The sequence below is a fragment of the Oncorhynchus gorbuscha genome, linkage group LG13, assembly GCF_021184085.1.
Source record: "Oncorhynchus gorbuscha isolate QuinsamMale2020 ecotype Even-year linkage group LG13, OgorEven_v1.0, whole genome shotgun sequence".
Taxonomy (NCBI): domain Eukaryota; kingdom Metazoa; phylum Chordata; class Actinopteri; order Salmoniformes; family Salmonidae; genus Oncorhynchus; species Oncorhynchus gorbuscha.
Window position 1 is genome coordinate 19,274,586 of NC_060185.1, and position 12,337 is coordinate 19,286,922.

General features: G+C 46.5%; 1 protein-coding gene across 2 annotated transcripts in view; it reads left to right on the forward strand.

Moving 5' to 3' along the window:
• The window catches only part of robo2 (roundabout, axon guidance receptor, homolog 2 (Drosophila)), a 682,751-nt gene that overhangs the window by 264,502 nt on the left and 405,912 nt on the right, over positions 1-12,337 (forward strand). Inside the window, exon 1 of one of the 2 annotated variants that reach the window (XM_046293776.1) lies at positions 3,029-3,771. The exons of the other annotated variant lie outside the window; for it this stretch is intronic. Coding sequence (XP_046149732.1) covers positions 3,723-3,771 — 49 coding nt within the window. The 5' untranslated portion in view covers positions 3,029-3,722. Of the gene's footprint in view, positions 1-3,028; positions 3,772-12,337 lie in introns of those variants that run through there. 2 annotated transcript variants of the gene reach the window in all.

Here is a 12,337-nt window from a genome sequence, read left to right on the forward strand (position 1 = left end):
TATATATTAATAATATATATATATATATATATATATATATATATATATATATATATATATATATATATATATATATATAAATACTGGAGGCTGTGTACTTGTCTTTGATGTAGAATTTGAAAAGGGGCATTCCAGCCTGTGGGGCTGCCACAGTGTAGACCCTGTAGAGAGTGTTGTCTATACAGGTTCAAAGACACCACGCACTGCCACAGTGTAGACCCTGTAGAGTGTTGTCTATACAGGTTCAAAGACACCATGCACTGCCACAGTGTAGACCCTGTAGAGAGTGTTGTCTGTCCAGGTTTAAAGACACCAGCCACTGCTACAGTGTAGACCCAGTAGAGAGTGTTGTCTATACAGGTTCAAAGACACCACCCACTGCCACAGTGTCGACCCTGTAGAGAGTGTAGAAAGTGTTGTCTGTCCAGGTTTAAAGATACCACCCACTGCCACAGTGTAGACCCTGTAGAGAGTGTTGTCTGTCCAGGTTTAAAGACACCACCCACTGCCACAGTGTAGACCCTGTAGAGAGTGTTGTCTGTCCAGGTTTAAAGATACCACCCACTGCCACAGTGTAGACCCAGTAGAGAGTGTTAACTGTCCAGGTTTAAAGACACCACCCACTGCCACAGTGTAGACCCAGTAGAGAGTGTTGTCTGTATAAGTTCAAAGACACCACCCACTGCCACCGTGTAGACCCTGTAGAGTGTTGTCTGTACAGGTTCAAAGACACCACCCACTGCCACCGTGTAGACCCTGTAGAGTGTTGTCTGTACAGGTTTAAAGACACCACCCACTGCCACAGTGTAGACCCAGTAGAGAGTGTTGTCTGTCCAGGTTTAAAGACACCAGACACTGCTACAGTGTAGACCCTGTAGAGAGTGTTGTCTGTACAGGTTCAAAGACACCATCCACCAGCCTTCTAGTGTTAGGCCAACTACTCGGTGTCAAGCCCCCTTAATGCTGTGTTGGTTTGCTCCATAGGTCTGTCAAAGGCCTATTTTCAACCAAATCTAAGTCAAATGTATGGTAAACTGTAACCAGTGTTTGTTTATAATACATGTATAGCCTAGAGGGAATTACATTGATATAGGATAGGTTACTTACAGAGTGTAGGCTTCCTCTTCATGATGCTGCTCATTGCTCAACACCCTATTGCAGATAGCACAGACCTTTTCCACAGAATACTGTTGATATGCTGGAATCTGGGTTAGTGGGTTGTCATGATGATTGCTGCCATTAGGGGGAGCTCAGAGCTCACACAGTAAGAGCCTGTCTAGTACGAGAGGTCTACAGTCGGGTGCGTCTCCTGTACGTCTCTGTCCACTATCCTGGGGATGAAGAACAGCCAGACCCAGCGCCAGGATTAAGTGACTAAGGGGGCAGTTGAAATCGGCGAGGGGTACAATTTTTAGGTGTTCTTGCATTGGAATTGTATTGAATTATGTTTATGTCACGCTATCCAACTATAAACATAACGTTTTAAAAATATCCCGAAACTTTGAGATCGAACAGCTCTGTGTGCATAGGCTCGAATCTTCTTTAATTGATCCTTTTTGTTGATGCTATGTTCCACAAATCTACTTTTTCTGTTTAAAATATTTTAGAATTCAGCACCCTCTTATAGCCTACATTAGGCTACAGTAGGATATAATAAAGTGTTGAGCCATAGACTGATGGAGATGGCAGAATGGTTGTACCTGCAGCCCAGCCTCACTCTGCATTTCATATGGAGGGACTGCTTGGTCTCAATGTTAGTATTTCATCACCAATAATCCCAGGTCTAATTATTATCGGTCAATTTTAGCTCATGAGGTCAAATTTATAATTGTGCTTGTCTCTGAATATATTGTTCTGTTGACAATCTTCTTGCGCCCTGCATGTTTAATGTGCGTGCGCACAACGCGTCACAGCTAACAGACGACTAATGGAGCAATCATTGCTGCGCTGCCACTCACTGTCCGACACATTCAGGCCACACCCACATCAAATATCAATGACACACAGAATTATAAGATCTACCTCGATTTGCTGTCTATGAACACAGACATGCAATTATGTCTGGGCACAGAAAAATATCTATCAATATGTATATTTCACCCTGAAAAGTAGGCTTTTAGTTTTATGCACGGTCGTATGATGAAGTTACCTGAAAAAAGTACAATGTTTGTTAAAATAGGCCTTTTTTTATCTCGATTTCAAATCATTTCTGGGTAACAATTAAGCAACTTGCTGTGATTTTTTTTATTGTCAAAAAGAAAAGTATTTAGTCATTTCTAAAGCAATATTATTATTTTGCTAGTTGAATGGGGAGGGGGGTTGAAAACGACCAGTTATTGGCAGAGAGGTTTGGAACTCTCTTTCCTACCTGTCAATTACGGCTGCAGGTAGCCAAATGGTTAGAGCATTGGGCCAGGATCCGAAAGGTTGCTAGATCGAATCGCAGAGCTGACAAGGTAAAAATCTGTTCCGAGACTCCCATTGTAAATACGAATTTGCTCTTAACTGACTTGTCTAGGTTAATTAAATAATTTGCCACCTGGTGATGTTACCCACCAAAACAGGCTGAAATTTCAGTTATATTGGAAACATATATAACATAGGAAAATCACATTTGGCCTTTTAATATGTTTTCCCCCTTCATATCAACAGTATATATATGAATTAGGTGGCTATATTTGAATAATTTCTAAGATTGTGCATAATTTCCCTCAAAAAGAGCCTGTTAACCTCTAAAAGAATGCGATATGCTATGTGAGCCTCCGGTGGGTCAAGGACAGAATGACCCTTGTGCTTCAAAGTCACTCGAGTGGTATGTAGCAGCATACCTGTGGCACGGGTCCACGTCGTATGAACTTCACAGTCAGTTACAGCAATATGACATTGGCCAATGTACGCTGGAGCGCACTCCGTCTTTACTCTCCTACATCCACCCTTCTCTCTCTCCCTCCCTCCCTGCCTTTCTCCTCCCCCTCCGGATACTTGTTTGGTGTATGTGTGTCAGTCCGCGCTGAGGCTGTGTGGAGTGAGCATAGACCATGGGCTCCTAGTGCTAGCGCTATACAGAAACCAATAGGCTGTTCAACTGACTTGACTGTACATTTACAGTGCTTAGGCACAGGCTAGGCACATGTGATCTTGGACAGCGGGTTCCCAATGAAATGTAAACATTTGCTTATGGACTGAAGTACATGGGGTTTTGGGGTTTGTGCATACACATTTAGACTTGGCTATCTATGTATTGATGAGGAACGGTGGAGAGACATGAAGATTTGCAAGGTGTCCGTCCGTCCATGAGACGCGTCTCAAGGAGCCGAAACCAAGACTGCAACTACATGATTGGAGGAGTTTCTCTTGAACCCAGTATACACAGTTTATATTTTCTTTTAGGTTGTAATATGATATTGTATAGTTGCGTACATATTGGAAAAATAGACATGACCATTGCAAGTTAACTCGTGGGACAAACAGCTGGAATTTCAGATGATCGCGAGAGACTGATTTGGTTCTTACGGCTGTGGATATTAATCGATCCCGGGCTCGAACGAGCGGGCTACAATGAATCCTCTAAATGATTGGACATCACAACTGGCTTTAGTCAGTAACTAGGAGCTATATAAAACTCGAACTATTAAAATAAGTACATTTGCTGCTGTTTGGACATATTTTCCTGGCAAAATCGAAGGATTTGCGCACAATCCGTGGATGTTTAATATGCTAGTATGGGTCCACTAGCGTTCATCCTTTTTGCTGGATTATTTCAAGTTGATGGTAAGTTATTTATGGAATTTCACATGGTATCAAACTCATTGTGTCGTGGAGTTATATGTGTATAATATTGAGAAAGAATGGTGCTCTATAAAATATCGTAAAGTTCAACTCTTGCATTTAGAGGTTCTTCAGATTTGTATCCTTATTTTTGACTTTACTCAATACAGTTTTAACGATGGATAATGTTGATATACACTTTATAGGATAGACTATGTAATAGTCTTCTCATATCGCTGGTCATGCCACGGAGAGTTAGATTATGCATGTGTTTTATTTTACAATTAATTGGAGACTTGGTACACTGTTTATCAGAGGAGTACTTGGGGAATGTTATTTCTATAATCTGGAATCGTATCTCTGAAAGGAGTTATAAAATGGTTTTAGGCTTTGAAGTCAACGCAAACTGAAATGTCAGATATTTTTGCCTTTTGTCTTGCACGAAATGCATATTGAGGTCACCCGAATAAACAGAAAAAATGATTTCATATAAAGTAGTTATATTTGGTGAGAAAAAAAAAATCTTCGTCATTCAAGAAATACCCACCTCACTTGTCTCCTTGGCAACAGAATCAGCGCATAGCCACATTCTGCATGATGGTATCTAGCCTTTTGACACCTGGGGATCAGTAGAACCCGGCCACTGTACCCACAGTAACCCAAAGGTGTGCAAATGAACATAGGGTGACAACAACAGCAACATTTAAAAAAGGTGTGCACTACAATTCCAGCGTCTGATTCAACACTGTATGGGTTGATCAACGATTCATTCACTGATTGACTTCTGATTTTTATCTCTAAAGAATGTATCGACAGGGAGATGGTTAGATGTGCTTATTTATGTATTACAACACTGAATTCCACCTGCCCTGTTGTTTGACATAGCTGAGCTCACAGGTGTAGTAGCTGTGCTTGTCTTATGCTGAGACGGGTGTGGAAATATATGTGATTGCTTTCAAATTCAGTCCAGGACCCAAGCCAAGTGAGGGGCACATAATACATCATGTATTCCTGCTGAATAATAACGAGTAGACTTTAAACATGACTGGCAGTCGATTCATTCCCTCACTGTTGTTTCATCAATCTTTAATGGTGATGCTGTTGTTAATTGTGAAAGTAATTTATACAATTTAATGTATTGCTCCCACACTGTTAAAAGTCAAGCCTCCTCCTCAACTAATATAGCGGGGAGTGCAAAGTCAGCACAATTTTTATGATTTTTCAAGGCTTCGTGGGAATCATTGGCCTACAAGGGAGCCAGTTTAATAGAGGCATTAAATGAGCCTCAACTGCAGAGTAAATATGATGACTACCATAAATCATAAATCAGGTGACAGGAGGCCTGATATGGTCTTGATCAATTATGTGACTAATGGAAAGAGGATATAGGCAGACCACCACACTAACAATGAGGTTTGCAGTGTCACAATTCACAATCCTAATGTCTGAATCATGCTTACTGGACGGAAGTGTTCATCACCCCTCATACAAGCACGCACACGCACGCACGCACGCACGCACGCACGCACGCACGCACGCACGCACGCACGCACACACGCACACACACACACACACACACACACACACACACACACACACACACACACACACACACACACACACACACACACACACACACACACACACACGTACACACACACCAAAGCTAAAAACTTATTGACCTTGTGCCATTAAGCTATTTTTGAATGAGGAAGCGGAAGTCACAAAATGTGTCATCTATTGCATTAGTAATGTCAACGCTTTGTCGTAAGCAATGATTCACACTTACTAGCGTTTGCTTAGTGTTGTTTGTACAGCTTTTAAAAAATGGAAGATGTTGATTTTATTTGTTGAAAGCAGGGGTTGACACTGGGGCCCCTGCTCCTTCCTCTCCTCCTTTGTCCTTTTTAGATAGTCTTCGGTTTCTGTATCGTGTTTTTAGCAGTCTCCCTACGGAGTCTGGGAGTCTAGTCCCCTCTGTAGCGGGAACATGGATTCTCTCTCTATATATCTGCTCTCTCTTTATTTATCTTTCTCTCTACCTCTCTGTCTACCTCTCTCTCTACCTCTCTCTACAGCTACCTCTACCTCTCTACCCCTCTCTCTACCTCTACCCCTCTCTCTACCTCTACCTCTCTCTCTACCTCTACCTCTCTCTACCTCTACCCCTCTCTCTACCTCTACCTCTCTCTCTACCTCTACCTCTCTCTACCTCTACCTCTCTCTCTACCTCTCTCTACCTCTCTCTATCTCTCTCTCTACCTCTCACTCTCGCTCTCTCTCTACCTCTCTCCCTCTACATCTCTCTACCTCTCTCTCTCTCTACCTCTCTCTCTACCCCTCTCTCTCTACCTCTCTCTCTCTACCTCTCTCTCTCTCTCTCTCTCTACCTCTACCTCTCTCTCTACCTCTCTCTCTACACTCTACCTCTCGCTCTACACTCTACCTCTACCTCTCTCCCTACCGTTACTTCTACCACTCTCTCTACCTCTCTCTCTACCTCTCTCTCTACCTCTCTCTCTTCCTCTCTCTCTACCTCTCTCTACCTCTACCTCTCTCTCTACCGCTACCTCTACCTCTCTCTCTACCTCTCTACCTCTCTCTCTACCTCTCTCTACATCTCTCTACCTCTTCCTCTCTCTCTATCTCTCTCTACCTCTCTCTCTACACTCTACCTCTCTACATCTCTCTCTCTCTACCTCTCTCTCTCTACCTCTCTCTCTACCTCTCTCTCTACCTCTCTCGCTCTCTCTATTGGTCTGTGTGTCTCTCTCTGTGTCTGCTCTCTGCTCTCTCTCCCTCTTATTCTCTGTCTTTCTTTTCTCTCTCTGCTGTCCCTCACTCTCTGTTCAGCCAAACCCACTGGTTGCTAAGCGCTGGCTGAAGGCATGGCTGGATGGCCGGAGGGAGAGTGGCGCACCTCTCTCTGAGCAGTGATTCACTCCTCCCAATCATTTCTCTGTCACCCTCCTCCCCTCTCCCCCCTCCCCTCCCCCACCTCCCCTCTTCTCTTCACCACTACCCATCACCCAGCCTTTCAGGGGTAATCTGTGGGTCCTTGGGAAGGGAGGAGCCATCTCTAAGAGTCCACTTATGCAGACAAAAAGGTCTGTAGTTGCATTTACTGGGCAACATGGGCAACAAAGGCAGGCTGTGTGAATGGCAGTCAGACAGTGTTTAGTGTTTTGTGATTAATAGTGTGTTGCTGCTGGAGACAGAGAGAGAGGGAAGGGGAGTGGGAGGAGGAGAGAGGACCAAAAGAAGGAGGGAAAAACAAAACAGGAAGTGGGAGCTGGAGAGATTGAACGGAGAGGGATAGATCCAAATATGCTTTGGTTAGAAAATGGTTAGTTTTGACATGTGCTCCTGCAGTTACAGGAAAATTACAGTGTTTATTGGCTAAGGTTTAATGGAATCGAGTAAAAATAAAATTGACCCTTGAATCTAAATGTTGGCCATACAAGAACGGCCACATATTCCCCATTATTAGCGACCAGTTGTCTAGTACGAGGTCTCTTAGTCTATACTATAGTTTGCTGTTTTTCGAGCAGGAATAGAACAAGAAGAATAGCTTAGCATGTCGACTAGTGGACATTAAGCCATGACCCTGTGTTATTCTGAGGACCTCCAGATACTCCTGTCTGATCATAGAGCTTGTCGTCATCTGTGGTGGCATGGCAGAGTCTGGGCTGGTGATGCTCACCTCCAGCCTCCCTGGTGGCACACTGATGGGCACCTGAGGTCTCTAGCGGCCCTTGCTCCATCACTGCCGCTGATGTGTATGTGTATGTGTGTGTGTATGTGTGAGAGAGGGAGAGGGAGAGGGAGAGAGAGACATAGATTGTAGGGTATGAAGTGTCAATGATATTGGTTGTGTGTTGGATAGGAATTGTCAAGATGAACAGTGAATATCTGTGTTGTCTTAACAGTAGGTTGGATGGTGATGATGATTGAATGAACAAGGTCTGAGTGCTGGGCTATAATGGAAAGTATGCCCATATTAAAACAGTGTATGTGAATTTTGAGGCACACTGAGGTCAATGTGTAAGAGCCATTTTAATTTCTTCGCCCAAATGTGATTGTTCTGCTTGAGTTGGCCACGTTTAAGCAGCTAGCATTGCTGTAATTGAGGTTCGTTTGCGGAATAGGCCTGACGTGCCTTCAACTGAGATCTCCAGGCAGCGTCTCTCTGGTGTCGCCCAGAGTCACGTCACTGTCACTGGGTGGTGCTACTGCAGTTATAGGACTACTCTCATCTCCCTGCGCATTTACAATGTTTACTCTCTGATTACAGTCAAAGATGAGAGGAAAGAGGAGACCAGGGAGAAAGAGGAAGATGAGAGAGGGAGAAAGAGGAAGATGAGAGAGGGAGAAAGAGGAAGATGAGAGAGGGAGAAAGAAGCAGAGAGAAATAACAAGGGAGGGCTTAATGTATGTTTACATTTACATTTAAGTCATTTAGCAGACGCTCTTATCCAGAGCGACTTACAAATTGGTGCATTCACCTTATGACATCCAGTGGAACAGTCACTTTACAATAGTGCATCTAAATCTTAAAGGGGGGGGGGATACTTATCCTATCCTATGTATTCCTTAAAGAGGTGGGGTTTCAGGTGTCTCCGGAAGGTGGTGATTGACTCCGCTGTCCTCGTGTCGTGAGGGAGTTTGTTCCACCATTGGGGGCCCAGAGCAGCGAACAGTTTTGACTGGGCTGAGCGGGAGCTGTACTTCCTCAGTGGTAGGGAGGCGAGCAGGCCAGAGGTGGATGAACGCAGTGCCCTTGTTTGGGTGTAGGGCCTGATCAGAGCCTGGAGGTACTGAGGTGCTGTTCCCCTCACAGCTCCGTAGGCAAGCACCATGGTCTTGTAGCGGATGCGAGCTTCAACTGGAAGCCAGTGGAGAGAACGGAGGAGCGGGGTGACGTGAGAGAACTTGGAAAGGTTGAACACCAGACGGGCTGCGGCGTTCTGGATGAGTTGAAGGGGTTTATTGGCACAGGCAGGGAGCCCAGCCAACAGCGAGTTGCAGTAATCCAGACGGGAGATGACAAGTGCCTGGATTAGGACCTGCGCCGCTTCCTGTGTGAGGCAGGGTCGTACTCTGCGGATGTTGTAGAGCATGAACCTGCAGGAACGGGCCACCGCCTTGATGTTGGTTGAGAACGACAGGGTGTTGTCCAGGATCACACCAAGGTTCTTAGCGCTCTGGGAGGAGGACACAATGGAGTTGTCAACCGTGATGGCGAGATCATGGAACGGGCAGTCCTTCCCCGGGAGGAAGAGCAGCTCCGTCTTGCCGAGGTTCAGCTTGAGGTGGTGATCCGTCATCCACACTGATATGTCTGCCAGACATGCAGAGATGCGATTCGCCACCTGGTCATCAGAAGGGGGAAAGGAGAAGATTAGTTGTGTGTCGTCTGCATATCAATGATAGGAGAGACCATGTGAGGTTATGACAGAGCCAAGTGACTTGGTGTATAGCGAGAATAGGAGAGGGCCTAGAACAGAGCCCTGGGGGACACCAGTGGTGAGAGCGCGTGGTGAGGAGACAGATTCTCGCCACGCCACCTGGTAGGAGCGACCTGTCAGGTAGGACGCAATCCAAGCGTGGGCCGCGCCGGAGATGCCCAACTCGGAGAGGGTGGAGAGGAGGATCTGATGGTTCACAGTATCGAAGGCAGCCGATAGATCTAGAAGGATGAGAGCAGAGGAGAGAGAGTTAGCTTTAGCAGTACGGAGCGCCTCCATGATACAGAGGAGAGCAGTCTCAGTTGAATGACTAGTCTTGAAACCTGACTGATTTGGATCAAGAAGGTCATTCAGAGAGAGATAGCGGGAGAGCTGGCCAAGGACGGCACGTTCAAGAGTTTTGGAGAGAAAAGAAAGAAGGGATACTGGTCTGTAATTGTTGACATCGGAGGGATCGAGTGTAGGTTTTTTCAGAAGGGGTGCAACTCTCGCTCTCTTGAAGACGGAAGGGACGTTGCCAGCGGTCAGTGATGAGTTGATGAGCGAGGTGAGGTAAGGGAGAAGGTCTCCGGAAATGGTCTGGAGAAGAGGGGAGGGGATAGGGTCAAGCGGGCAGGTTGTTGGGCGGCCGGCCGTCACAAGACGCAAGATTTCATCTGGAGAGAGAGGGGAGAAAGAGGTCAGAGCACAGGGTAGGGCAGTGTGAGCAGAACCAGCGGTGTCGTTTGACTTAGCAAACAAGGATCGGATGTTGTCGACCTTCTTTTCAAAATGGTTGACGAAGTCGTCTGCAGAGAGGGAGGAGGGGGGGGGAGGAGGATTCAGGAGGGAGGAGAAGGTGGCAAAGAGCTTCCTATGGTTAGAGGCAGATGCTTGGAATTTAGCGTGGTAGAAAGTGGCTTTAGCAGCAGAGACAGAGGAGGAAAATGTAGAGAGGAGGGAGTGAAAGGATGCCAGGTCCGCAGGGAGGCGAGTTTTCCTCCATTTCCGCTCGGCTGCCCGGAGCCCTGTTCTGTGAGCTCGCAATGAGTCATCGAGCCACGGAGCGGGAGGGGAGGACCGAGCCGGCCTGGAGGATAGGGGACATAGAGAGTCAAAGGATGCAGAGAGGGAGGAGAGGAGGGTTGAGGAGGCAGAATCAGGAGATAGGTTGGAGAAGGTTTGAGCGGAGGGAAGAGATGTTAGGATGGAAGAGGAGAGAGTAGCGGGGGAGAGAGAGCGAAGGTTGGGACGGCGCGATACCATCCGAGTAGGGGCAGTGTGGGAGGTGTTGGATGAGAGCGAGAGGGAAAAGGATACAAGGTAGTGGTCGGAGACTTGGAGGGGAGTTGCAATGAGGTTAGTGGAAGAACAGCATCTAGTAAAGATGAGGTCGAGCGTATTGCCTGCCTTGTGAGTAGGGGGGGAAGGTGAGAGGGTGAGGTCAAAAGAGGAGAGGAGTGGAAAAAAGGAGGCAGAGAGGAATGAGTCAAAGGTAGACGTGGGGAGGTTAAAGTCGCCCAGAACTGTGAGAGGTGAGCCGTCCTCAGGAAAGGAGCTTATCAAGGCATCAAGCTCATTGATGAACTCTCAGAGGGAACCTGGAGGGCGATAAAATGATGTTAAGCTTGAAAGGGCTGGTAACTGTGACAGCATGGAATTCAAAGGAGGCGATAGACAGATGGGTAAGGGGAGAAAGAGAGAATGACCACTTGGGAGAGATGAGGATCCCGGTGCCACCACCCCGCTGACCAGAAGCTCTCGGGGTGTGCGAGAACACGTGGGCGGACGAAGAGAGAGCAGTAGGAGTAGCAGTGTTGTCTGTGGTGATCCATGTTTCCGTTAGTGCCAAGAAGTCGAGGGACTGGAGGGAGGCATAGGCTGAGATGAACTCTGCCTTGTTGACCGCAGATCGGCAATTCCAGAGGCTACCGGAGACCTGGAACTCCACGTGGGTCGTGCGCGCTGGGACCACCAGATTAGGGTGGCCGCGGCCACGCGGTGTGGAGCGTTTGTATGGTCTGTGCAGAGAGGAGAGAACAGGGATAAACAGACACATAGTTAACAGGCTACAGAAGAGGCTACGCTAATGCAAAGGAGATTGGAATGACAAGTGGACTACACGTCTCGAATGTTCAGAAAGTTAAGCTACGTAGCAAGAATCTTATTGACTAAAATGATTAAAATGATACAGTACTGCTGAAGTACTGCTGAAGTAGGCTAGCTGGCAGTGGGTGCGTTGTTGACACTACACTAATCAAGTGGTTCCGTTGAGTGTAATAGTTTCTACAGTGCTGCTATTCGGGGGCTAGCTGGCTAGCTAGTAGTGTTGTTTACGTTACGTTGCGTTAAAAGAACGACAATAGCTGGCTAGCTAACCTAGAAAATCGCTCTAGACTACACAATTATCATTGATACAAAGACGGCTATGTAGCTAGCTATGTAGCTAGCTACGATCAAACAAATCAAACCGTTGTACTGTAATGAAATGAAATGAAAATGTGATACTACCTGTGAATGCGACCGGGTTGTTGAGTTCTATTCAGAAGACGTTGGCTAGCTTTGGCTAGCTGTTGGCTAGCTAGCAGAGTCTCCTACGTTAAGGACGACAAATAGCTGGCTAGCTAACCTCGGTAAATTAAGATAATCACTCTAAGACTACACACTCTAAACCTAAACAACACAATTATCTTGGAACGAAGATATGTGTAATGACGTTAGCATTAGTCAGATGAAGGGTCAGAATCATAGGGAGGGTTGACGAGTGTTACCTCACTGGTGACACAGAGCTGTCGCTGTGGTAGTTGAACAGCCAGACCTTTTCAACTATCACATTACAACACAAGCACAGTCACACAAGCAGCACAGAACACAACACGGGCAGCACGGAACACAACACAGGCAGCACGGAACACAACACGGGCAGCACGGAACACAACACCTGCAGCACGGGACACAACACGGGCAGCACGGAACACAACACGGGCAGCACGGAACACAACACGGGCAGCACGGAACACAACACGGAACAAAACACAGAACACAACACGGGCAGCACGGAACACAACACGGGCAGCACGGGACACAACACGGGCAGCACGGAACACAACACGGGCAGCACG